Source organism: Muscardinus avellanarius (genome assembly GCF_963383645.1).
Source record: "Muscardinus avellanarius genome assembly, chromosome: 3".
In the NCBI taxonomy this organism is placed as follows: domain Eukaryota; kingdom Metazoa; phylum Chordata; class Mammalia; order Rodentia; family Gliridae; genus Muscardinus; species Muscardinus avellanarius.
Genome location: NC_137788.1, coordinates 114,453,946 through 114,481,899, shown reverse-complemented (window position 1 = coordinate 114,481,899; position 27,954 = coordinate 114,453,946). Strand labels below are relative to the sequence as shown.

Sequence of the window (27,954 nt, the reverse complement as noted above, 5' to 3'; positions counted from 1 at the left end):
AATTGCAGAGGCGTGGCCCCCAAGTAAGGGCTAACAAGTAACCAGAGGCTTCCATACACTGGTTGATGATACTTACCTCGGAACCGGTGTTACAAAGTTCCAGCTCTCTTGTTCCGCCCCAGCTCCGCCCTCCTAATTTCCTGCGTCCTCTTGGCAGGTGTTTGGGCGCGCACCTGCCTCCTCCAGGGGACCACGGATCTCCTGGCACCCCTCCTCCTTCACCCTCCCCACCCGGCGAGGGGTTGGCGGAGGAGGGGACCCGGGGGATACCTTTCACAGACCCGGACGGTCCAGGCCGCGATGATCCACAGGGAGATGCTGAACACCAGCAGCACCGTGCCCGGGCAGATGGTCATGAGTGTCTTCATGACGAAGCGCGTGTTGAAGTTGATCTTGTTGAGGGCCCCGATGCTGCGGGAGGAGGCGTCCGTGAAGAGCTTGCTGTGCAGAAGCATGACGCGGGCGATCAGGTAGAGACGCAGGAACATGGGGATGGACAGGATGATGTCCACATCGGCCTCCGCCCGCGACGGCGCGTACGAGAAGGCCAGGCGCGCCGTCCAGAAGAACTTGTACTCCCCGGGGATGGGGTGGATGGCGCACACCAGCATCTCCAGGCTAATGTAGAGGATGCGCTCATAGGTCATCGCTATCCGCCAGTCGTCCGCGCCATTGTCGATTACGAAGAGCTGGGGGAGCAGAGGGCCCGTTAGCATGGCTGATCTGGGGTGCACACCGTGGTGACCAGGGGAGGCAGGAGGCTGGGGGAACTGGGGAGGCTGGGCCCCTGGGCTCGGCTCGGCCTGGCCACCTCGGGACCTCTGTGTGGCACCTCTGAATCAGAACGACTACCTTTAGCCTTCACCCTGGTTTACGTGCGCAATGGCTAGAAGAACTCCTGGAATGGGGCTGGGGAGCAGCTCCGTGGTCCAGCATGAGAGTAGCATGCATGAGGCCCTGCGCACATCCCCAGCACTGGACGGGGAGGGGCAGGGACTCCCAACGCAGGGAGTGTGCCTTTTTTCTTTTTTCTTCAGTACTAGGGATGGAACCCAGGGGCATTTTACCTCTGAGCGACACCCCTCAGCCCGGTTTTTTATTCTTTATTTTGAAACAGGGTCTCACTGAGTTGCAAAGGGCCTCACTAAGTAGCTGAGGCTGTCCATGAACAGTGATCCTCCTGTCTCAGCCTCCCAAATGCTGGGATTACAAGTGTGCACCACCACACCCATCTAAACCTATTGTGTGTGTGTGTGTGTGTGTGTGTGTGTGTGTGGTACTGGGGATGGAACCTGGGGCATTCTACCGCCGAGCTACACTCCCAGCCCGATTTTTCATTCTTTATTTTGAAACAGGGTCTCACTGAGTTGCAGAGGGCCTCACTAAGTAGCTGAAGCTGTCCTCGAACCTGCCATCCTCCTGTCTCAGCCTCCCGAATGGTGGGATTACAAGCGTGCGCCACCACGCCCGGCTGGGAAGTGTGTTTTAAATGCTACTGTGATGGACCCTGGCCGGGCTCCTGGCCGGCCTCAGGATGGGACCTGGATGCCAGCAGAACCTAGTTCCAGCCCAACGAGGAAGGGAGAAAGACCGGGAGGTGGGGCTGGTCATCAAGGGTCAGTGATTCACTCAGTGGTGCCTAGACAGTGCAGCCCGCATAAACACCCAAGGACGGGTGTGGAGAGCACGCAGATTGCCCAACACACGGGAGTGCCAGGAAGGTGTCGCACCCCAAGAGGGTGTGGAAGTGGGGGCTCGGGGGCTCCTGCTGCACCCCGGGCCTGAGCACCTCCTCCACCCGCCTCCGCAGCCACATCCTTGTCTTCTCCACTGCCATGAGCCAGTGAACAGACGCCAGGTCTCGGAGGAGCTGTGTACGCGGCTCCCAAGAATCAGTCAAATCCGCAGAGGGGCCGCACGCCCTCCACCGTAGCTGGTGGGGCTGAACCCCAGGTTGGGCTTCTCAGCCCTCACCCCATCCTGCCCAGTGCCAACGTCAGGGAGAGGCTCTGAACTGGGTTCACTTGTGGTCAGTGTCCAGCGGAGAACTGCTCGGCGTGTGGACAACACGAGGTAACCACAGGGTCGGCTCCTTTCTGCTGCGCGATTTCAGAATCCCACCAGGGAGCCGGGCAGGGGGGCAGGGGCGTGTGCTTGGAATCCCAGCATCTGGGAGGCTGAGTCCGGGAGGATCGGGGTTCAAGGACAGCCTCAGCTACTTAGTGAGGCCCTCTGCAGCTCAGTGAGACCCTGTTTCAAAATAAAAAATAAAAAATAGGGCTGGGGGTGTCGCTCGCTCAGAGGTAGAGTGCCCCCGGGTTTCATCCCCAGTACTGAAAAAAAAATTCCCACCAGGCCCCATGAGGAGCAGGAAGAACAGCTCTTTGTGAGATTGCTTTGATTCCTTTCTTGTTGTTTGTTTGTTTGTTTGTTTGTTTGGGGGGGCATTAAGGATTGAACTCAGGAGCATACTACCTCAGAGCTACACCCCCAGCTTTTTTTTTACTTTTTATTTATTTATTTATTTAAAATGTTTTGTGGTACTGGGGTGGAACCCAGGGGCTTTCTACCTCCAGGCTATACTCCCAGACCTATTTTATATTTTATTTAGATTCAGGATCTCACTAAGTAGTCGAGGCTGGCTTAGAACCTTAGTGATCTTCGTGTCTCAGCCTCCCAAGTACTGGGATTACAAGCATGTGCCATTACGCCCAGCTCTTTCCTACCTTCCTTCCTTCCTTTCTTTTTCTTTCTTTCTTTCTTTCTTCCTTCCTTCCTTCCTTCCTTCCTTCCTTCCTTCCTTCCTTCCTCTCTCTGTCTCTTTCTTTCTTTCTTTCTTTCTTTCTTTTTCTTTCTTGTCTGAGGATGGAACCCAGGGGCATTCTACCTTCGAGCTGCACCCCCACCCTATTTTTTATTCTTTATTTTGAAACAGGGTCTCACTGAGTTGCCAAGGGCCTCACTAAGTAGCTGAGGCTGGCCGCGAACCCTGATCCTCTGGTCTCTGCCTCCCAAATGCTGGGATTTACAAGCGTGCACCACCATGCCCAGCCTTTACTTCTTATTTTAAAACCGGTCTCTCTTAGTTGCTGAGGCTTTCTCAAAGTTGCTGAGGCTGGCCTTCAACCGGTGATCCTCCTGGCTCAGCCTCCCAAGTACTGGGATTACAGGCGTGCAATACCCTGCCTGGCTGGACAGTTCTTTGGTATCTGAAGCACATTCCGGGCCCAGCCATGCTCAGCTGTGCCCTGGAAAGGTTTGCACAGATTCCAGCTCCCCATTCCAAGGCGGGGCCAGGGAAGGCTCGTGGCGTGGGCTCTGGACTGCTGCCTGATACAAGCAATATCTAGCTGTGTGACCCCGGGCAAGTTCCTGACCCTCTCTGTGACTGCATGTAGGCCTCTGTGAGGCTGCAGTGGCTTCGTGTAATGTGTATGGACTCCTGCCTAGCACCCAGCCTCTACTATTAACTATTAGTCTAGCTATAGGCTCCTAGCTATTATCAGAAGTGGCTATTATTTTTATCCTTATTAATGGATGGAATCCCAGTCTTTCTGTAAAGTGGGTAAGCTCCCTCTCAGACCCAACCTTCCACGCAGGTGAGGTTCCTGCTGTCGTAGCCTGAGGACGCATACCCCCCCCAAGCAATTATTATGTGCCTGCTGCATGCCTGCCTTGCCTAGCCTGGGCTTGGTTGGGTTCACATCAGCAGGAGGCCCAGCCTTTGTCCTCAAGGGAGTCCTCCTGAGGATTCCTGCCCCGTTTGATGACGTCACACTCATCCCCATGCGACCTGAGAAGCCTCAGGGACCCTCTGCAGCTGAGGAATACCCAAGGGACGGATCCTTAAGGGCCGTGTGGCCTCCCCACCGGTGCATCCATCACTGCACAGAGCTGGGGATGCTCATCACCGCAACGTGCAATGTACCGGGTCCTCTGCACGCCGGCAGCCCTGGTGGCGGACTGACCCAGCTCACCCTACACCACACTCGGCACCCAGCCCTGCCCGCTGCCTGCCCGGGCCACAGAGAGCTGCGCTCCCCACAGCCGCCTCTCTAGAGCTCTGAGGAGGGGCAAACACTTGGGCCTCAGTTCTGGTACTAGCAGCCCAGGATGAAGGTCACAGCATCAGGACCTCCTGGTCAGAGGACAGCCTGCCTGCAAGGCCAGAGGCAGCTATGGCTGGGTACAAAGAGATTAACATGGGGCCTGAGCACAGAGGGGTAGCAGAGACGCAAGGCAGGGTTAGGGGTGCCCAAACCTCACTGCCTCCGAGGATCTGGGCCCAGGGGAGCTTCTGCTGTGCTGTGAAGTTAGTCACCAGGTACCCCCATTCTCCCTTCCCCACAGATCACCACCCTCCAGCCAAGGACCCAGAAGGGAGCCCGCGCTGCCCAAAACTGGGCCTCCAAGAGCAAGACAGGGCCAGGAGCTGGGCGTGGCGGACACACTTGTAATCCCAGCATTCGGGAGGCTGAGACAGGAGAATCGCTATTAGCAGACAGCCTCAGCTACTTAGCGAGGCCCTTTGCAATTCAGTGAGACCCTGTTTCAAAATAAAGAGCAAAATAAAGCGTAGGGCTGGGGGTGTAGCTAGAAGGGAGAATGCCCCTGGGTTCCATCCCCAGTACTGCAAAAAAACAAAACAAAACAAAAAATCCAAATGCTCTCCCAGTGGTGAGGATTTGAGGGGGATGCAGAGTCCGCCGTGGGGGCACCCAGCTGGGGGGACCTCCCTGGGGAGGGCACCAGCTCAGCACCAGTGGGAGATGCCTCTCCCCCTTTCCAGCGCAGCGGAGCCTGGACTTTTCCAGACCAGGATCCCCATCAAGTCAAAAACCCTACTGGCTTCTGAACGGGACCCCCTGCCCCTCACTGCCACCCAACAGCCATGGCAACGCGCAATGTCTGGCCAAACCCTTCCAACAGAATATAAAACCATCCATCCTGTGATCAAGCATTGCATCCTGTTACTATGGTAACAGGGTTCACTCTGGGCAGGAGCTGAAGCCGCAGGCGCCAAATCCCTTTTGCTGGTTGGAAACAGGGTTGTTGTGCCATCTGAATGGAAGGATGGGGAACCCTGGCAGCTTGACAGGAGGGTGCGATGCCGGGTCCCCACCTGCTCCAGGTGTCCCCTGCAGGGGAGGTGAGGCCACACAGGGAGTGGAGAGGGAGGCAGGGAGGCTGAGGCCTCCCACGCCCAGCTCCTAGCTCTGTGATCTTAGGCCAGTCCCCAGATGTCTCTAAACCTGCTTCCTCTTCTCTGTGGGGGGGGTCATTGACCTTGAACTACCATAAAAACATTAGGGATGAACCGGGCGTGGTGGCAAGCTTGTAATCTCTGTACCTGAGATCAGATCGGCGGGAGGGTCACAGGTTCAAGACCAGCCTTGGCAACTTTAGAGAGACCCTGTTGAAACATAAAAAATAAAATTGGGAGCCGGGCGTAGTGGCACACACTTGTAATCCCAGCATTCGGGAGGCTGAGACAGGAGGATCTCGGTTCGCGGACAGCCTCAGCTACTTAGTGAGGCCCTCTGCAACTCAGTGAGACCCTGTTTCAAAATAAAGAATGAAAAACAGGACTGGGGGTGTAGGTTGGAGGTAGACTGCCCCTGGGTTCCATCCCCAGTACTGCAAAATAAATAAATAAATTAAATAAAATTGGGCTGGGAGTTTAGCTCAGTGGTAGAATGCCCCTGGGTTCAAACCCCAGTAAAACACACACACACACACACACACACACACACACACACACACACACACACGAGTTAGGGATTACTAAACTGGGTCCCTAGGGTTATGTGGAGCAGGGGTGGGAAGACATCATTTCAGGGTGTGGACTGGAAGCCTCTGCCGGACAGGAATTTCTAGATCTCCCTGTGGTCCCAGAAAACCCACATCTGTCCTATGCAAGGACACCCACCGCCTTCTCCTTCTGACCCCTAGAGCCACCGCTCTCCACCGGGGCCTGGCACCCTCCAGATCCGTGCTGGTCACAGACACGCGGCGGCTGCTTCCTCACCGCACACCCCCATCCATCCCGCAGGGCACAGATCTCGGCGTGTATTTGTCTCTACCAGCTTCGCATCTTTCTCTCCCTTCAGACCAGTGGTTCTTACCCTGGCGGCACACCAGCATCCCTTGAAAAGCCTGTTAAAAACTCCATTTCAAGCCGGGCGTGGTGACGCTCGCTTGTAATCCCCGCGCTTGGGAGGCAGAGACAGGAGGATCGCGCAGGTTCGAAGTCAGCCGCGCGCGCTGGCTTAGGAGACCCTGTTTCCAAATAAAAATGTAAAAATAGGTCTGGGAGTGTAGCCCGGAGGTAGAAGGGCTTCCAGGGACCCCAGTACCACCAAAAAAAACAAAAAAACAAAAACTCCGTTTCAAGCCAGGCATGGTGGCGCACGCTTGTAATTCCAGCATTTGGGAGGCTGAGACAGGAGGATTGCGGACAGCCTCAGCTAATACTTAGTGAGGCCCTTTGCGACTCAGAGAGACCTTGTTTCGAAATAAAGAATAAATAGGGCTGAGGATGTAGCTCGGAGGTAGAATGCCCCTGGGTTCCATCCCCGGTACCTCAAATAAAATTTTCCATTTCCAGCCTACACCAAGTAGGCCTGAATCTCTGCAGGGGTTTGGGGGATGATACTAGGATTTTTCTTAAGCTCCCAGGTGATTTTGTGTTTATTTATTTATGTATTTATGTACGTATGTATGTATTTATTTTAATTATTATTATTTTTTTGTGTGTGGTACTGGGGTTCCTGGAAGCCCTTCTACCTCCGGGCTATCCTCCCATGGGCTACACTCCAAGAACTATTTCTTAACTTTTTTATGTGGAAACAGGGTCTCTTAAGCCAGCGAGGCTGGCTCCGAACCAGCGCGATCCTCCTGTCTCCGCCTCCCAAGCACGGGGATTACAAGGGTGCGCCACCACGCTTGGTTGTATGTATGTATGTATGTATGTATGTATGTATGTATGTACGTACGTACGTACTGGGGATTGAACCCAGGGGCATTCTACCTTCAAGCCACACCCCTATTTTATTTTATTTTTTATTATTTATTTTGAAACAGAGTCTAGCTAAGTTGCCAAGGGTATTTGCTAAGTTGCTGAGGCTGGCTTTGAACCTGCTATTCTCTTGTCTCAGCCTCCTAAATACTGGGATGACGGGTGTGCACCGCCGTGTCCGGCTTTCCTAGGTGACTTTTTTTCTTTTTTTCGGTACTGGGGATGGAACCCAGGGCCATTCTACCTCCGAGATAACAGCCCTATTTTTTATTCTTTATTTGAAACCGGGTCTCACTGAGTTGCAGAGGGCCTCACTAAGTAGCTGAGGCTGTCCAAGAGCCGCGATCCTCCGGTCTCAGCCTCCCGAGTGCTGGGATGACAAGCGTGCGCCACCGCGCCCGGCTCAGAATGGAAATTTCTGTTAGACAATTCATTCCCAAGCCGGTGACTCAGAGAACACTGCCCAGCTCATCTCAAGCCATGGAAAAGGACACCATCTTCTTTCCAAAGGGTGTTCCAATCTGCCTGAACATGCCCTAGGTGATCCCTAAAGCTGAGAAGGTTCTAGAACTGGTCTGGAGCCAGGAGCCTGCGTCGCACTGGACCAGAGGGGAGTGTAGAAGGAGCCCACACGCGACTGTCCTCCCCTGAGCTTGGCCTCAGTCCCCCAGCCCTAGTTCTAGAATGCTCTGACTGTCCACCTCCGAGGGCCGTGGTGAAAGTGGAGAGAACCGAGCTTGGGCCGGGGAGCACCGGGGAGCCGTGGAGGGGGAAGGTCCAGGGCTGAGGGATGGCGCCTGCCCGGCTAACCTGGGCTTGGCCCTCGCACGCCGGCTACCCAGAGAGGGGAGCAAAGCCACAGCTGTGTCCTGAGCCCACACCGTGATTCCACTCATCAAAACGGTCACACCGGAGAGGTGACACTTGGTGCCGGAGCCCCGTGGTCACTCTCTTCCTACATGGTACCCGGTACAGACGCGACTCCAGACAGAAGAAGCCTTCTACTTCACTCGGGGCTCCGAGAGCTTGGAGGGTTTGGCAGGCTTGAAGCCAGCCTCAGCAACTTAGTGAAACCTTGTTTCAAAGTAAAAAATAAAATAAAATAAAATAAAATAAAATAAAATAAAAAGGGCTGGGGTATAGCTTAGAAGCAGAATGATGTCTCTGAGTTCAATTCCCAGTTTTTTTAAAAAATCATATATATGTATGCAGAAAAGCACAAAAGGAAAAAATTACAGATTTTCTAGAAATCCAGATTTTCTTAAAAGTATTATTAATATATATATATATATATATATATATATATATATATATATATGATATAGATAAATAAATTTAAACTCCCTGGAGCCTATATTCTGCATGTATACCATGACTATGGGGTTACCATGGAAACAACATCAAAAGTCCTGTAATACCTAATTAGGTTTCCCCGGGGATGGAGATGAATGCCAGCCATGAAATGAACTCTGAGTTGGCAGTAATGGTGAACATAAAAATTTCAGTAAGTGAACATTTCATGAACTTGATGGAGAGGAAGGAAGGAAGGAAAGAAAAAATCAGAGGTAGAAAAAAAAAGTGGTTTTAAAGGATGTCAACAAGCAAGCGGGTTTTGTCAGAAAAGCCTGAGATTCTGCGGAGCATGGTGGCGCATGCTTGTAATCCCAGGATGTGGGGAGGCTGAGACCAGAGGATCGCGGTTCGCGGACAGCCTCAGCTACTTAGTGAGGCCCTCTGCAACTCAGTGAGACCCTGTTTTCAAATAAAGAATAAAAAATAGGGCTGGGGGTGTAGCTTGAAGGTAGAGTGCCCCTGGGTTCCATCCCCAGTGTGTGTGTGTGTGTGTGTGTGTGTGTGTGTGTACATACATACATATATATATATACATATATATATGTGTGTGTGTGTATATATATATATATATATATATATATATATATATATATATTTTATTCGAGCCAGCTCAGTTATTCCAAGAAATTATCCTCTGCACCTGGAAGTAACTCACTGAGGCAGATTTCCTGGACCATGTGGAATGCCTCACGGTTCTCTTGGGGTGTGGGGTCAGCAGCAGGGTGGCTCAGAGGCACCACGGGCCAGTCCCATGTAGAAGCAGCTGGCGCTGACCACCCCCGTGAGACCAGAATGGTCTCATGACCTTTAAAAACAAGACAGGCTGGGCATTGGTGGCGCATGGCTGTCATCCCAGGGCTTGGGAGGGTGAAACAGGAGGAGCGCAGGTTTGAGGCCAGCCTCAGCAAATGTGCCTGAGTTCAATCCCCAATAACACACACACACACACTCAGAACAAGACTAAGCAAAATGCAGCACTGTCTTGCTTTGGGACCACCATGATATCGCTCCTCCTGGGCCTTGCTCCAGACCCCAGGAAAGCTGGCTTCCCAGGTCATGGGTCCTTTGGGGAGTAAAGGGATCAGGAGGCGACCCAGGATGACCCAAGGGGCCACCGAGTGCAGGATGAAGTGGACCGTCCAGAAGAAACAGGAGTTCGCCCTCCGAGAAGCTGCCTAGAGAGATGGAAGTTTCCAAGAACCTGCAGAGACCTCTGGGGAGACGCCAGACCCCCCCGTGTGTGGGCTGAAGCTGGTGACCCATTCCATTTAAAGCAGCAAGGCCAAGGGAGCCCGCCAGCCGGGCTCCCCTGTGCCTCCTGGGACCTCCAGGGGCTCCCAGAGCACGGGCAAAAAGGGCTGGGGAGGAGCAGGCGCGGTAGGCACGCTTGTTATCACAGCATTCGGGAGGCTGAGACAGGAGGATCGTGGTGGGAGGACAGCCTCAGCTACTTAGTGAGGCCCTCCGCAACTCAGTGAGACCCCGTTTCAAAATAAAGAATCGAAAATAGGGCTGGGGATGTTGCTTGGAGGTAGAATGCCCCTGGGTTCCATCCTCAGTACAGAAAGAAAGAAAGAAAGAAAGAAAGGAAGGAAGGAAGAAAGAAAGAAAGAAAGAAAGAAAGAAAGAAAGAAAGAAAGAAAGAAAAGCCATCTGCATTTCCATTTCTTTGTGTTTGGGGACTTTGTCCTTCGAGATCTTCAGAGAATCTGTAATGGGTTCCTGCTAATTATGGCTGGCCACCATGCCGCGCCTACTAGAGCCATGCCTGCCACCCAACGGTGTTTCGGTTCTGTGAACCCTTCTAGGCCTCACAATAGCCCCCTCCCCAAAGAAGTCTTGTTATTATCCCCAGACTATGGATGCGCCGGCTTCTCCGAGGCCCTGCAGCATGCGGTGGAAACAGGATTGAATGCCGAGTCCTCAGCCTCGTCTAGGAAGCTCTCTCTCTGGCCAAAACCTCTCTCTGGGGCTCCGGTCTGAGCGTTTCCCGGCCATCCATCCTTCCATCTGTCCAATCGTACCACTCACCAAAGTGCCCATGCACTTGCCCTCAGCACCTCTACCACCGCAAGGCTGCTCGGGGACAGAATGTCTCCTCAGCTACCAAACGGCCACAGCACCAGACCCAGAGCTCAGGAAACTCCAGTTGCCCAAGCCACCAACACTGAATTCACGTGACTCCCCGCGCTTGGGAGGCTGAGACAGGAGGATCGCACAGGTTCGAAGCCAGCCTCAGCTACTGAGTGAGCCTCTCAGCAACTTAGTGAAACCCCGATTCCAAATAAAAAGTATAAAATAGATTTGGGAGGATAGCCTGGAGGTAGAAAAGCCCCTGGGTTCCACCTCCAGTACCACACACACACACAAAAAAAGTAGAATGCCCCTGGTTTCCACCCCCAGGCTTTTGCAAAATACACACAAGATAAAGAAAGAAATCAAAGAATATTTTTAAAAGATTGCTTATTTATAATTTAAAAAATCCTGAAAAGAACCTGAATACACGTCAAATAAATGGGCAAATAAATTAGGGTGGTCACACGAGGGAGCATTCTGCACCTGCTTTGGGACACGAAGCAGATCTATACGTATTGACTTGAAAGCGCTCGTGATATATTGTTAAGTAAAAAGAGAAAATTACAGCCTAACAGGTATAGTGTAATTCCTATTTAAAAAAAAAAATCAAACAGCACTTAATGCAAAAATCCCCTACGTGTAGACCTGGTGTGTTTTTGTGTAAGCAACACAAAAGTGTGTTGATCACCTTTGACCAAACGCCAGATGGGTAACTCCGTCTCTCTGGGGAGGCGGGGGTGGGAATCTGGAGAACTAATGATTTTTTTCTTTAATAATTACAACACACTTCTGTGGTAAAACCAGCCTCTATGGCTTCTGTCATTTTCAAAACCTAATAAGACTCCCCCCCCCCCAAAGGGCGGTCCTAGAGAAAGCCACAAACCAAATAAGGATGTTTTAAGCCTGGCCAAGCTTGGAGGCCATGATCTCCCCGGTCCTTTCTGGTTCTATAACTTTCCTTTTTTTGGTGGTACTGGAGGTGGAACCCAGGGGCTTTTCTACCTCTGTGCTATATACTCCCAGACCTATTTTTTACTTTATTTGGAAGCAGGGTCTCACTAAGTTGCTGAGAGCCTCACTAAGTAGCTGAGGCTGGCTTCGAACCTGAGCGATCCTCCTGTCTCCGCCTCCCAAGCGCGGGGATTACAAGCGTGCGCCACCACGCCCGGCTCTGAACCTGTGCAAGAAACTCTAAGTCAGCGTGGCAGGGACCGCTGCAGTGTAAACCAGTGGAGCCGAGCCAGCCAGGGAGCTGAGGGTGGATGGAGACAGAACTCCCACCACCATTGCGGTGAAAATGGGCAGTGCTCACAGGGAGCTTTGACAGGGACCCCAAGGACCAGGTGCTGCCAAGGGGTGCCCATCTGCAGAAGCCGGGTAGTTCCCAGAGCACCCCAGGGTGGTTTTTATGCGGGCTCTCCACCAACACACCCTACTGCGGGACTGCATTAAATAACCTTCCCACTGGCAACAGAAGGAGGTGGGGGCTCCTGGGGAGTCCAGGCTAGAAACAATGGGGGAACCATGAGAGCCAGAATGTTCCAGAAGAGGCCAGGAGGACCATAGGTCTTTTCACAGGCTTTGTGCAACTGCCTGGGTGGTTCTAGTTTAGAACCCAGAATAGGGCTAACAGGCTGATAAGTTGATTTAGTGGCACCCAGGGCCTATGGTTCTCTGCAAAAGGAAAGAGAATTTGCATGTTGTAACCATTCTTTATTCAGTTTTTCTTTTCTTTCCTTTTTTTCTTTCTTTTTTTTTTTATTTTCAGTACTGGGGATGGGACCCAGGGGAAATTCTACCTCTGAGCTCCACCCCCAGCCCTAATTTTTAGTCTTCATTTTGAAACAGGATCTCACTGAGTTGCAAAGGGCCTTGCTAAGTAGCTGAGGCTGGCTGATCCATTCTTGAAAGGAATCTCAGAAGGAAATAAAGGGTCCTGGTGTTGATTTTATTTATTTGTTTGTTTGTGGTACTGGGGATGGAACCCTTCTTCCTCCGGGCTACCCTCCCAGACCTATTTTATATTTTTTATTTGGAAACAGGGTCTCTTAAGCTAGTGCCGCTGGCTTCGAACCTGCGCGATCCTCTTGTCTCCACCTCCCAAGCGTGGGGATTACAAGCGTGCGCCACCACGCCCAGTGCCTGGTGTTGATTTTATAAACAACTTGTGCTCTCTCCAATTTGAGAATGACTTATTGTAGTCCCATGGCTTATGAAGCGTGGATGTTTGGATACCTGTGTTTTTTTTTTTTTTTCTTTTTGCAGTACTGGGGATGGAACCCAGGGACATTCTACCTGTGAGCTACATCCTCCAGCTTTATTTTTATTCTTTATTTTGAAACAGGGTCTCACTGAGTTGCAGAGGGCCTCACTAAGTAGCTGAGGCTGGCCTCTGACAGTGATCCTCCTGTCTCAGCCTCCTGAATGCTGGGATGACAAGCGTGCACCACCATACCTGGCTCCTTATTTCAATTTAACTGAGTCCTAAGAGGCTGTAATAATAGCAAGAAGGATTTGGTTAGAGCGATCTCGTCAAACCCCATAAAGTGTGGGGGAGAAGCGGGGGGGGGTTTCCCTGGAGGCAGAGAATAGCCCATCTGGATTTCAAATTCCTTTTCAGGCTGTTTTAACAGAAGTACCATCCCGCGCCTGGGATCAGATAGACATGTGACATTTTTCTGTCCCTGAAGATATTGGCAAAAGAAAACAAAACAAAGAGTGCCAGTGTAGTACCCATGCCCCGACCTCCCTCCCCGGGTCTCAGGCGGCGTCCAGCAAGAGCTTCCTGGTCCCTTGTGCTTCCCGGCCAGATATAAAGGAGTTCTCTGGGGGAGGGCCTTCATTATGCGTGAAGTCACCCCCACCACCGCACTAGGGAGCCCCTTACCACAAACACCTAGACGCCCATCTTCCCGATGCAAATGAAGACGGACAGTTCCATCCAGAGAGAAAAGATATTTAAAAGCTGTAACACATCATGTGCCAAGGGAGGTGTCAGACATGCAAGCCAGGGAAAGCGAGACTGGAGAGTTGTAAAAGTGTGCCGTGGGAATACCTAGCAGTGGCCACAATTCTCTCTTCCCCGGGGCCGAGGCCCAGGCTCTGGCTGCCCTGCTGCCCCCAGCTCTCCACCAGGCAGGCTCCAAGCATCGTCGGCAAGAGACTGACGCTGAAAACTCACCCCTGGATTTCGTCCCTGTACCTGAAAGGCAACGGAGAGTATAGGGAGGTTGGGGGGGCAGAGAAAGCAACCAGAGAGGATGGTGGGCCTCCCCACAGCACAGAGATAAAGCCTGATGGCCCTCAGCGACCTAGCGAGAATCCTCAGCAACTTGGCCAAGCCCTTAGCAACTTAGCAAGATCCCGTTTCAAAAAAAAAAAAAAAAAAGCCCAGCCTGGTGGCGCACGCTTGTAATCCCAGCCTTTGGGAGGCTGAGGCGGGAGAATTGCGGTTCAGCAATTTAGTGAGAGCCTTTACAATTCAGTGAGACTCTGTTTCAAAATAAGGAATAAGCCGGGCGCGGTGGCGCACGCTTGTAATCCCCGCGCTTGGGAGGCGGAGACAGGAGGATCGCGCAGGTTCGAAGCCAGTTGTGCTGGCTTAAGAGACTCTGTTTCCAAATAAAAAATATAAAATAGGTCTGGGAGAGTAGCCCAGAGGTAGAAGGGTTTCCAGGAACCTCAGTACCACACACACACACAAAAGAATAAAAAATAGAGTTGGGGGGGCATAGGTCAGAGGTAGAATGCCCCTGGTCTCCATTTCTAGTACTGAAAAAAAAAAAGAAAAGCAGAGAGAGGTGCTTAATAAACCTGATGAAAAAGAAAAGCAGAGAGAGAGGTGCTTAATAAACCTGATGAAAAGAGTGAAGCTGGCCCTGGAGGAGAGGCCCTCTTTGGGATCAATTAAATGACTCCATGGGGCCTTTTCTGCAAGACCAGTTTTGCTAATGAAGGCTCTGGTGGGGGTCGGGGGCGCTCTGAGATGAGCAGGGGCTTGGATGGCGGAGGGTAGACCACTGACATTCTCCTTGTTGCTTTTGACTAGTGACTTTCTGGGTCCCCCCCCCCGCTTTTTTTTTTTTGTGGTACTGGGGATGGAACCCAGGGGCATTCTATCTCCGAGCTACACCCCCAGCCCTTTTTTTTTTCTCTTTATTTTGAAACAGGATCTCACTGAGTTGCAAAGGGCTTCACCAACTAGTAGCTGAGGCTGTCTGCGAACCGCAATCTTCCTGTCTCAGCCTCAAGAATGCTGAGATTACAAGCGTGCACCACCACAGAAGCTAGGTTTCCTTTTTGATTAGATTATATTCAGCTATATTGAGAGCCACAAGGAATGTGAGCTCTGGACCATGGTGGAGCCAGAGTCACAGGACCCCAGTATGCCTAAGGCTCTACCCACGTGGTGGTGAGGCCGCCTGGGAGGGCGCAAACACTCTGCTCATCCAGGAAGAATGCTGGGATCCATTAGTCATGTCTGTAGTGGTGAGGCCGCCTGGGAGGGCGCAAACACTCTGCTCATCCAGGAAGAATGCTGGGATCCATTAGTCATGTCTGTAGTGGGTGCAGCCTTGGGAGCCAGAGGTTGCCTGTTAGATAATGGCGAGGCCTGCTCTGGGGAGGAGGCAAGGAAGCCCGTCGTGCATTGACCATGAGAGCTCTTTCTCGCCCAGTCCTGTGGACACGTGCTCTGTGTATTGCGGGAGACCGTGTCTTTACCGTTAGTGCTCAGGGCTGAATTTCCCACCACCAGATACCCCTACCTAAGTAGCCTGCACTTCAGTTACAGAGGTTTGCAAGGAGCACTCCAGGGCTTTCAGGAGTTCACAGAACACTCTCTGAAATGCTGCTGATGGAGCCTGTGAGGGGAGAACCTTTGAAGCCTTTGAAGGTGGAGTCGCAACTTCCAGGATCCCTCAAGGCAATGGCCGCAAGTCTGGAGGCTTCACAGAATCCACTGAGCCCCACCCTCAGTCAGATGCTGTATGGGGCTGCGGGAGCCTGAGGGACAAGGGCCGTGCTGCCCTCAAAGGACTCACTGGAGGAAAACAGTTGTGTAAACAGGGAGTGTGTTGCACATGGGGGCTCTACAGAGGCAAGAGGTTCATGTTCAGGAGGCTCTGTAAGGATGGGTCAGCAGGTCAGGGAGCCTTCCCAGTAAAGACAGAGGCAGCAGGTGCAAAGGCCCAGGGACACGGAGGTGAGGGCCACAGCGACCGCGGGGCACAGTTTGTGGAGGGAACCTCACAGATGTGGTGTAGAAGGGCCAGGAGGCCCCGGCACGCCACACGGCCAACTCTCAACTGTATCCTAAGGATAATGAGGAACCGCAGAAGGTTCGCGGACCAGGACAGCGCCAGGGTGCTCCGGCAGCCATGAAATGGGACGAGGTGACACACGGGAGCTCAGGGGAAGCGGGGGACCAGGCAGACCTTGCCTTCACAGTCCACGCGAGACCCGGGGCGAGCGGATGACTGGAGGAAGAGAAAGCTCCAATTCAAAGGTGTTTTATGTCCACTAGGAAGTCTCTTAGGAGATGTATGCTCAGCAAGGACCAAGAAGGAGTCTGAGTTCTTATCGCTGGGCCAGGCGTGGTGGTGCGTGCCTATAATCGCAGTACTTTGGGAGGCTGAGACAGGAGGATGGAAGGTTTGAGGACATCCTCAGCCACTTAGCGAGACCCTGTTTCCAAGCCAAAAGTAAAATAGGACTGGGGTATGCCAGGCACGGTGGCCCACACCTGTAATCCCAGCATTTGGGAGGCTGAGACCCGAGGTTTGCGGTTCGCAGACAGCCTCAGCTGTGAGGCTGTGAGGCTGAGAGCTGAGAGTTACTTAGTGAGGCCCTCCAAAACTTAGTGAGACCCTGTTTCAAAATAAAGAATAAAAAATAGGGCAGGTGGTATAGCTCGGAAGTCGAATGTCCCTGGGTTCCATCCCCAGACCCACCAAAAAAATAAAATAAAATGGAGGTTGGTGACCCCTAGTTTCAACCCCAGTGCCAAATAATCATCATCACCATCCTCAGCACCACCACCACCATCTCATTCCTGGGTCTCCATTTGTGGGGAGCCCAGCCTCCCAAGACTCTTTACCTGGTCTCTACTTGAATCTGAATCCTTGCCTCCCCCAGCCCCCACAGCGCTTTGGTATTAGTCGGCCTGCCTTGAATAACAGTCCTCAGGAGTGTATCCCCGGCCCCCACCGGGAGCAGGTGTACGGAAGAGCTAGCACTCACGTGTCTCTGTGCCGCCCACCAGTACCTGGCCCATGGCTGCCACACAGGAACACAGAGACACAGATATGTAGATCAAATTTTCAATTGCATGGGAAAAAAAAAATGCAGGTGCCCAGAGACCGCCCACATCACCGTTCTCTGGCTGCAGAAGCTCGCAGCGAGCTGGTTACAAATCCAGGGCTGGTGACACAAGCCATGAGTCGAGACTGTGACAAGTCATGAGTCTGCCTGTGCCCGGAAAGCAGCCGGGGTCGGAGCGGCTGCGGCCAGCGTCCTGGGGGAGGGAGGGCCGAGCCCGCAGCTGTCGGGGGACGGCGCGCCCACGGGCATGGGGAGGGCTGGCCGGGGTCGGCGAGGTGCACGTCTGTCAATCGTGGGCAGGAAACGAAGCGGCACCCGGAGGACGGGGTATGATTTTTGGATGCGTGGATTGTGTTCCTGATGAAGGAAAGGAGATTTTCAAAGGAAGCCGGCGGATTCAAGAGAATCATGAGACCGGAAATGAGAGACGCGTCTGGGAATTGGGACTTCAGGGCATGAGCCCGGCACCTCCATAGAAAAGGGGGTGCTCTGCCGGGCGTGGTGGCGCACGCTTGTAATCCCCGCGCTTGGGAGGCGGAGACAGGAGGATCGCGCAGGTTCGAAGCCAGCACTGGCTTAGGAGACCCTGTTTCCAAAATGAAAATGTAAAAATAGGTCTGGGAGTGTAGCCCCGAGGTAGAAGAGCTTCCAGGAACCCCAGTACCACCAAAAAAAAAAAAAAAAGAAAAGGGGGTGCTCTGCCCTGCTTTGTAAGGCGCTTGGGAGAAAGTGTAGCCTTATAAAGTGGCCCAGGCACGGTGCCATCTCTTTCCTAATGAGGCCAGTCCCAGAAGGAGAGGCGGGGAGGCCACCTGGGTTGCCCAGCCCAGCCCTCCCCAGGACAGGGCAGACAGAGAGGTGGGGCGGGGCCCGCACACCTGGCCAAGGGGCTCCTAGATTTTCACATTAGTGGTCACCATATTGCCATGAAATGGAGGGTTATTCTAATTCCTGGAGGTGTTTAAGGAGGGTGGGAGGAACCCAGACTTCAAAGTCAGGCAGAGGAACTGTTCAAATCCTGGCTCCTAAGCCCGGCGTGGTGGCCACGCTTGTCATCCCAGCATTCGGGAGGCTGAGACCGGAGGATCGCGGTCCGCCGACAGCTTCAGCTACTTAGTGAGGCTCTTCGCAACTCAGTGAGAGCCTGTTTCAAAATAAAGAATAAAAAGTAGGACAGGGGGCGTCGCTCGGAGGTAGAATGCTCCTGGGTTCCAACCCCATTACTGCAAAAAAGTTTAAAAAATAAAAAAGTAAGCCAGGCGTGTTGGCACACACTTGTAGCCCCAGCATTTGGGAGGCTGAGCTGGCAGTTCGTGGCAGCCTCAGCTACTACTTAGTGAGGCCCTCTGCAACTCAGTGAGACCCTGGGCTAGATGCAAAGCCACCTCGAAGGCTGAGGTAACCACCTCTGCACCTCGTATTGGGAGGCAGCCACTCCTACTTTGACTGCCTGCATGGCCCTGGGTGCGGCCTCCACCCGCAGGCTTCCTGCCAGTGGATATATGAGTTCAGGGAAGGATGAATGACTCTGTTGGACCATAGAGTCCCCAACAAATATCGGGGGCTCTGCTATGGTCGGAATGTGTTGCCCAACAGCTCAATCCCTGAATTCATATGGTAATGGTGTTTAGAGATGGGACCTTTGGGAGGTAATCAGGATTAGATACAGTCATGCACATCGGCCCCCATGGCGGCATTAGAGGCTTTATAAGAAGAAAAGACACCAAGCCAGCGAGCGGGAAGTGGTGCACACCTGTAATCTTGGTACTCCAGAGGCTGAGACAGGAGGATCGCAGATTTGAGGCCAGTCTCAGCAATTTAACAAGGTCCTGTTTCAAAATAAAAAGGTTGGGGTTGTGGCTTGGAGGTAGAATGCCTCTGGATTCCATTGCCAGTACCAAGAGAAGAGGAGGAGGAGGAGGAGGAGGAGGAGGAGGAGGAGGAGGAGGAGGAGACGACTGAGTCCAGCACTCTTGCTCTGTCTCCACCATGCAGCCAAAAGAACCTCACCAGATGCAGGCAGACGCGGTGCCACACTCAGCCTTCCCAATTATAATCCCCATAATTAGAACTATGAGCTAATTAAATCTTTATTCTGTTGGGGGAGGGAGTACTGGGAATTTAACTCAGGGGTGTTCTATCCCTGAGCTACACCCCAGACCTTGTTTTGTTTTTTACTTTGAGACATCTTACTAGACTAGCTGAGGCTGGTCTCTAATCTGCAATCCTCCTGTCTCAGCCTCCTAGGATTACAGGTGTGCGCCACCGCACCCAGCAGTAACCCTCTGTATAAATAACTCAGTCTATGACATTCAGTTACAGAAACAACAACAACAAAAAAAAAAACAGACCAAGTTCCCAAAGTCATTATCGCTGTCACACTATATTTCTGGTGGCTTTACTGGCCATGTTCTTTCAAACACGGCATGTAAATAGCTCCCCCCTGAAACAAACAGAGGAGTGTTTTATCGGTCCGGCTCATGTTTCCGACCCAGCCTGGAGCAGATCACAGCCCCAGCCTAGAGTCACGAGGATCCGCCTGGCCCGGCCGGAGAAGCTGCCAGTTCCTCAGTTGGCCTTCGACTGTCATGCGCAGGGAGGCATTAGCGATTTCCCACCAGGGCTAGGCCCTCTGCGCTGGCGTGGCACACCACGGGCAGCCGCCCAGCCTGGCGCCGTCCTACACAGCACTTGCTCCACCGCAGGACACAGACCAGGAAGCTAGACCTGGGGATTTTTCCGATCCGAACCCCCATTAAGGAGATAGACACTCGGGGCCAGCGTTTGTCAAGGAATCTGAGCCCAAAGCTCAGGGCCAGGAGGCAGGACCCACAGGGGGGGGCGCAAACCTCAACCCCACTGAGCAAACCAAGGCCGGCACCTCTACCCGGCTACCAGTAATGGTGCCAGCCAGCCTGGGAAGGCGCTCTCCCCAGGCCCCATAAAACAAGAACCTCTTCCCCGGATTCCAGGCGTCCTAACAGGCACTTCCTATTAGGAAGAAATCGTTTAAGACTCTATCTACTGAGCCAAGCCTGGTGGTACATGCCTGTGATGCCAGCTACCTGGGAGGTTGACACAGGAGGACCGCAAGTTCGAGGCTAGCCTGGGCAACTTAGCGAGATACAGTTTCAAAATAAAAAAAATTAAAAGGGCCTGGGGTGTAGCGCAGTGGTGGAGTGCCCAGAGTTCAATCCCCAGTACTGGAAAAAGAAAAAAGAAAAAAGACTATCTACCAAGCCGGCACGGGCTCCAGCTGGCCAGGGGACTGCAGCCTCCTTTCTTCGGGATTCTGGGGAGATCAGGAGATGGAAGACCCTTGGCCCGCACGAGACAGGCGCTTTAGTATTCCACGGAAAGCTTTGCCTCTTTTCTCACTGTCCCGGACTAAAGAGAACCATTTATCCCGGCAAAACAGGAGAAGGCCCTGGCATCCTGAAATAAAGTATCAGCGCGACACCACAGTGGCGGCCCCGAGATGCCCCAAAGCCACTCTTTATTCTTCTCTATCCATGATCATTAGGGGAAAAAATCTCTCTCCAGCTTCTGTTAAACCCATTCACTCGAGGGAGAGAGATCAAGGAGAAAGCCAGGCCCAGAGGCCCGCGCTGGCTGGCGGCTCCGAGGGGAGGCGGGAGGCGGGCATCTTCTTTCTTCCCCAGAGCCCCGGAGCCCGAGTCCAGCCGGACAAAAGAAGCTGCTCCCAGCCTGAAAGAAGAGCTCGGCCCAAACTTCTCTAACTAGCTATCGCTTTCTTATCTTGTGTATGGTGAGAACAAAATCCCTTCTTTCTGAGAGCGATGTATCTTGCCCTTCAAAGGAAGGCGACTTGCCACGTGTGTGTGTGTGTGTGTGTGTGTGTGTGTGTGCGCGCGCGCGTGCGTGCAGTACTGGGGATGGAACCCAGGGATATTCTACCTCTGAGCTACACCCCCAGCCCTACTTTTTATTCTTTTTCTATATATTTTATTTTTTTTATACTGAGGGTGGAACTCAGGGGCTTTCTATCTCCAAGCTACACCCCCAGCCCTATTTTTTTTATTATATATATTAATACTGGGGATGGAACCCAGGGGCATTCTACCTCCAAACTATACCCTCAGCCCTATTTTTTCTTCTTTCTTTCTTCCTTCCTTTCTTTCTTTCTTTCTTTCTTTCTTATTTATTTTGGTGGTACTGGGGTTCCTGGAAGCCCTTCTACCTCTGGGCTACACTCCCAGACCTATTTTATATTTTTTAAATTTGGAAACAGGGTCTCTTAAACCAGCATGGCTGGCGTCGAACCTATGATCCTCCTGTCTCCGCCTCCCAAGCGCGGGGATTACAAGCGTGTGCCACCACGCCCAGCCTTTATTCTTTATTTTCAATAGGGTCTCACTGAGTTGCAAAGGGTCTTACAAAGTAGTTGAGGCTGTCTGTAAACCTGCCAAGTCCAGAGATGACAGGCGTGTGCCACCAAGTGCTACTGCCTTTGTTTATGTATAAATAGATGGGTAGGTAGATTGCCTGTCATTGTGACACAATACACAATATTTAGCATATTAGAAGCTGGGCGTGCTGGCGCACACTTGTAATCCCAGCATTTGGGAGGCTGAGTCGGGAGGATCGAGGTTTGCGTCCAGCCTCAGCTACCTAGTGAGGCCCTGTGCAACTCGGTGAGGCCCTGTTTCAAAATAAAGACTAAAAAATAGAACTGGGGGTGTCGCTTGGAGGTAGAATGCTCCTGGGTTCCATCCCCAGTACTGCAAATAAATAAAAAAAGAATATTACAGGGGAGAAAAAGGTCCATTTATTGAGGCCAGCCAGCCAGGGCTAGACACAGTCTGGGAAACCTGCCTGCCCCTGCACAGCTCCCCTAGGGCTGCGCAGAGCCCCTAGCAGGAGGCAGGTCGGTGCAGTCCATCAGCTCCCAGCAGCTTCCTCTAGCCACCGCTTGAGACCCCCGCCCTGGCCCTCTTCCGCGGCCCCGTGAGCCTTTTTTGCCTATTCTAACCGGTTGGGAGGGAGAGCTTGCCTGTCTGGGAGGCTCTCTTTTCTGCTGGGCATGGCTCTGGCCTCTCTGGCAGTTCCCCAAGGCTGGTGCCAAGAGCCTTTTGTTCCGGATGGAGCTCTCTGCCACGGTGCCATCTCTGCTCCAGCTGCAAGCACTGGACTTTGGTCTGGGGCCAGGCCTTATGAAGCAGCTTGGAAATCCCCGGGGTCCGCCCACTGAGCACCCCAAGCCTCCTTCCCTATGCAGAGAATCCCAGGGACTCCGGCAGCCCAGGAACAGATGGGGGGGGGGTTGTTTAATGCTCCCTCAGCAAGACACACAGGAGGACTGGAGGGGCATCAAGCAAGCTCTGGGCTCCTGCAGGGGCTTTGCGGCAGCTTGGTAGCACTGGCCAGCCGCTCCGACAGAGGCGGGGTCCACGCGGTGTTCCTGTGAGTCAGTTCCTCACGAGCCGGAGGTCAGGACGGACACCTGCCCCTGCAGGAATGATGTGGCGTGCTCGGAGCTCCGAGGGCACCCTGTCTAAACACATGCTCAGCATCCGTCCTCCTGGAGACAGTTGGCTTTCTTCACAACAGCCCCCCCCCCCGCCCTCCCCAGGCAGACGCGAGTTTTTGACCCCAGAGCAACAGATTTTCCTGTTAGAACCAAGGAGCGCGACATCCTGTCTTTAAGTGTTCAGTCAAGCAGGGATGGGAAGCGAGCCAGGGCGTGATGCGGCCGGGGGTGGTGCACAGCTGTTCCGCACAGCTGGCAGGGACGCCCACAGGTGCCGGCAGCATCAGCCAGCAGTGAGCGAGCTGGTGAGCTGGGCAGGAGTGTGCCACCACAGGCCATTTGGCTGGAGCGGGGAGGATGTGTTCCCCCCAAGAAGCAGCTCCCTGTTTGTTTGTTTGTCTGTTTATTTGTTTGTCTGTTTGGGGTGCTGGGGGTTGAACCCAGAGGCATTCTACCTCCTCTGAGTTACACCCCTAGCCCTTTTTATTTTTATTTTTTATGCATGTGTGTGTGGCACTGGGGATTAAACCAGGGGCCTTCTACCTCCAAGCTACACCCCCAGACCTATTTTATTTTTATTTTGAAACAGGGTCTTGCTAGGTAATGAGAGTCTCACTACTGGCTGAGGCCGTCCTCAAACCTGCGATCCTCCTGTCTCAGCCTCCCAAGTACTGGGATTCCAGGCATGCATGTGCCACCACATCCGGCTTTTGTTTTTTATTTATTTATTTTTTGCGGTACTGGGGTTGGAATCCAGGGGCATTCTCCCTCCAAGTTACACCCTTAGCCCTATTTTTTATTCTTTAATTTGAAACAGGGTCTTGCTAAGTTGCAGGGGGCTAGCCTTGAACCTGCAATCTTTCTGTCTCAGCCTCCCAAGTACTGAAATTATAGACATGCACCATCATGTCCTTTGCTCTTTTTAAGATCTCCTTCTCTCTGTGAAACTAATTTAAATTTTATTTTATTTTATTTTATTTACTTTTTTGTGGTACTGGGGGTAGAACCCAGGGGCGTTTCTACCTCCAGGCTATGCTCCCAGAGCTATTTTTTATATTTTATTTGGAAACAGGGTCTCACTAAATTGGTGAGAGCTTCACTAAGTAGCTGAGGCTGGCCTCGAACCAGCCTCCCATGTTCCTTTTAAACTTATCATTGCTCGGGCGGGCGTGGTGGCGCACGCTTGTAATCCCCAGGCTTGGGAGGCTGAGACAGGAGGATCGCAGGTTCTTGGCTACCCTCAGTTACTTAGTGAGACTCTCCGCAACTCAGTGAGACCCTGTTTCAAAATTAAAAATAAGAGCCGGGTGCGGTGGCGCACGCTTGTAATCCCCGCACTTGGGAGGCGGAGACAGGAGGATCGCGCGGGTTCGGTGCCAGCCTCGCTGGCTTAAGAGACCCTGTTTCCAAATAAAAATTATATATAAAAAATAGGTGTCTGGGAGTGTAGCCCGGAGGTAGAAGGGTTTCCAGGAACCCCAGTACCACCAAAAATAAACAAATAAAAATAAATAAATAAATTTATCATTGCTTCCTTTTATTGATTGATTGATTGATTGAACCCAGGGGCATTCTACCTCCAAGATACACCCCAGCCCTATTTTTTAGTCTTTATTTTGGAACAGGGTCTCACTGAGTTGCAGAGGGCCTCACTAAGTAGCTGAGGCTGTCCAGGAACCATGATCCTTCTGTCTCAGCCTCCCAAGTACTAGGATTACAAGCGTGCGCCACCACGCCCGGCTTTTCAATTCTTTATTTTGAAACAGGGTTTCACTAAGTTCTGGAGGGCTTCACTCGGTAGCTGAGGCCGGCCTCAAGCGTACGCCACCGCACCCGGCACGGTGGCTTCCTCTTTTGCAAGAGCCGTCTTCCTTCCTTAGCCTCTGGAGTGGACTTCTGGGCTGCTCTCTGGGTGCACGTAGAGAGGCGGCTGCAGGGTGGGCCCACGCTTTGACAGCAAATCAGTATCTGCTGAAATTCATGGAACCCCACAGGGAGAGGTGAAGATGCTAGTAGCCAGAGTAACGCTAGCAACCACTTAGAAAGTTCTAGTCTCTTTACATATATAGACCCATTCATTTTATTTTATTTTATTTTAATTATTTTATTTTGTGGTACTGGGGATGGAACCCAGGGGCATTCTCCTTCTGAGCTACACTCCCCGCCCTATTTTTTTATTCTTTATTTTATTTATTTATTATTATTATTATTATTATTATTATTATTATTATTTTTGGTGGTACTGGGGTTCCTAGAAGCCCTTCTACCTCCGGGCTTCACTCCCAGACCTATTTTTTTTTTTTTTTTTGAAACAGGGTCTCCTAAGCCAGCGCACGCAGCTAGCTTCGAACGAACCTGCACGATCCTCCTGTCTCTGCCTCCCAAGCGTGGGGATTACAAGTGTGCGCCACCACGCCCGGCTTTTATTCTTTATTTTAAATCAGTCTCACTGAGTTGCAGAGGGCCTCACTAAGTAGCTGAGGCTGTCCGCGAACCGCGATCCTCCAGTCTCAGCCTCCCCAATGCTGGGATTACAAGCGTGCGCCACCACGCCCGGCTGACCCATTCGTTCTCTTATGACCCTAAGTGAGCACTATTCATATCCCCATTTGACAGATGAAGAACCTGAGACCCAAAGAGGTAGAGGTCCTTGCCCCGAGCTCATCCAGGAGCTGGCAGGACTGGACTGGAATTGAAACCCGGGCAACCTCCTGCAGAGATTGCTCCTTAGTTCTCTGCCTGCACTCGTGCAAAGGTGAACTGCTGTTTACTCCCTCATTAAATATTTCTAGGAGAAATCCTTGATTGAATACACAGTGCTCGAAGAAGCCAGGCGTGGTGGCGCACGCTTATCATCCCAGCATTCAGGAGGCTGAGATGGAAGCATCGGGGTCCTTGGACAGCCTCAGCTCCTTAGTGAGGCCCTTTGCAACTCAATGAGACCCTGTTTCAGAATAAAGAATAAAAAAAATAGGGCTGAGGGTGTCCTTGGAGTTGTAGAATGCCCCTGGGTACCACACACACACACACACACACACACACACACACACACACACACACACACACACAAAAGGATGAAAAAGAACTTAATACATACCCGTGCTGCAGAAAGCCACGCAAAGGGATACAAGAGATGGGAGGAGACGTGCCCCCTTGCCCCCTGGGAGGTCCTCTATGTGGAGCACCAAGACAGTGAGGCCGAAAGGAGGAGAGGGAGCCGTGGCTACTAGGCCCGGGCCTAAGGGCAGAGTGCACGGCCCCAGCGGGGTCTAAGGTCGCCGTCAGGGGTCAGGGGTCACAGGGTCACAGCACATGGCCCTGGATTCCTTCAGAGCCATGGTTCTTACACTCCAGAGTCAGCTGGGAGCTTAGGGAGAACCCTGTACTCAGGGCCTCCCTGGAGCAGAGTCTCTGGGGGCCAAAGCTCCCCCGGTGATTCTGACACGCAAATTCAAGGCCCACTGGATCCTACTCCGCTGCTGTGGTGTTCACCAGAGCGGCCCGTTCCCTCCACGATGCACCGGGGGGAGATTGCAGATTCAATTAGAGGACACACCATCTTCTCACCCCCTCCCCAAGACCCCAGACCTCCAGCTCCAATCCCAACCTTGTCTCCCGCCAGGCTGATGAGCTTGGGCGTGGGCCAATATCCGAGCCTCACTCCCTAATCTGCAAATAGGGATCCCAGTAGGCAGGGCAGGGCCCCGGCACTCCACCTCCTAAGGCCCAGAACCTGTAACTACGGAAAATGACAGAGAGCAGCTGGGGATGTGCGTGGATTCGAGGGCGCTAATCGGCTGGCTGGAATGTAGGCAGACTGCCTGGGTTATCTGGGTGGGCACAATGTAATCAGGGTACTGGGGGTTGAATCCGGGGTGGGAGGGGTCCACCTCCGAGCTTACACCTCCAACCCTTTGGGGTTTTTTTGTTTTTTGTTTTTGGTACCGGGGATGGAACCCAGGGGTATTCTACCTCCGAGCTACACCCCCAGCCCTATTTTTTATTCTTTATTTTGAATCAGGGTCTCACTGAGTTGCAAAGGGCCTCACTAAGTAGCTGAGGCTGACTGTGAACTGTAATCCTCGCATCTCAGCCTCCCGAATGCTGGGATTACAAGCGTGCGTCACCATGTCCGGCATTATTTTATTCTATTTTTTAATACTGAAGCAGGGTAGCCGGGCGTGGTGGCGCACGCTTGTAATCCCAGCATTTGGGAGGCTGAGACAGGAAGATCGCACAGGTTCAAAGCCAGCCTCAGCTACTGAGTAGGCGCTCAGAACTTAGTGAGACCCTGTTTCCAAATAAAGTATAAAATAGGTCTGGGAGTAGAGCCCGGAGGTAGAAAGCCTCTGGGTTCCATCCCCAGTACCACAAAAAATAAAATTAAAATAAAATATAAAAAGAACTGGGGATGTAGCTCAGTAGTAGAGAGTTGTCTAACATGTGCAAGGCCCTGGGTTCCATCCCCAGCAACACACACACACACACACACACACACACACACACACACACACACACAAGTCTCAGCAGCAGAGCTAAGAGGCGAACTCGTGATTTCAAATCTAGAACACTCCACGCCACGCCATATTTCCATTTCCTTTTCATAAAGGCCCAATTAATATTTCAGATGTTATCAATTTAACCCTGGGAGGATGAGAACGCAGCCAGTAGAGGCTATTAATCTGCTCTTCCTCCTCGAGATGCGCCAGCCACAAACAGAAGCTTCAACAACTAGACCGGGGGCCCTGGAGGCAACGCGGAGCCCGACACTTGAACTGTGCGTTGGCCGAGGGGGGCTGGAATCGCAGCTCCGCATAAGGCCCCGAAACCCCGGGCTTCCCCGTCCCTGAAGTCAAGCAGGAGGTGAGGGACGGCGCGGCCACTCTCTGCCCTGATCACCCAAGGTCTCCCACCGAATTAGAATGCTGCACCCGCCCCAAGAACTAAATTTATCTGCAGAGGGCACCCAGATCAGAATGTTCTCTGCTTCAGAGATCCCGTCCCTCAATGGACTTTCCCTTCTCTCTCTCTCTCTCTCTCTCTCTCTCTCTCTCTCTCTCTCTCTCTCTCTCTCTCTCTCTCTGCTGAGCCAAGCTGTGAAATTCAGCCCTGTCAATTCAGCTTCACACACACACACACACACACACACACACACACACACACACACACACCACAGTGACAGACACATGTTTAGATGTGAAAGATATCTAAACTTTCCTGCTGCCGGAAGCCAGCAGGAAAGGAGAGCCTAGGAATACATAAAGGTGGTGACCGGCTAAGACGATGCTGAGAAGCAGGTCCCAGGGAATCTGAGGCGGGGGACGGACCAGAGGACCAGGCTGGCCACGGCAAGCTGGCGCTCTGCGAGCGAGCCGGTGGTAGCTGGCGCCTGTGGCTTCCTGAGCACATCGGTGGCTCGTGAGAGCCACAGACAGCTCCGCTCCTCCTCCGCGGCCCCTGCCTGCGCACCTTCCGAGCCCACTACCCACAGAGGGGTCCCGCCTGGGCTTTGGGTGATGTCACTGACTGTCAGGCCTGGGGGACAGGAGCCCTGCGGGCTGATGCTCTGGGCTGGTGGCAGGTCCCAGCCACCCTGCCAAAACCCGAGAGATTGAAGCCCACAGGCAAAGGAAGAGTAAAACCCCCCTGCCTGAGGGAGAAGCTAAATCCCCAAGGCTGCCAGGGAAGCGTATAT

At 52.6% G+C, this 27,954-nt stretch overlaps 1 protein-coding gene across 1 annotated transcript in view; it reads right to left on the bottom strand.

The window, feature by feature from the left end:
* The window catches only part of KCNN3 (potassium calcium-activated channel subfamily N member 3), a gene marked incomplete at both ends in the record, with an annotated part of 172,926 nt that overhangs the window by 67,978 nt on the left and 76,994 nt on the right, over window positions 1-27,954 (bottom strand). The window contains 1 exon segment of the mRNA XM_080693038.1: window positions 271-689. Coding sequence (XP_080549164.1) covers window positions 271-689 — 419 coding nt within the window.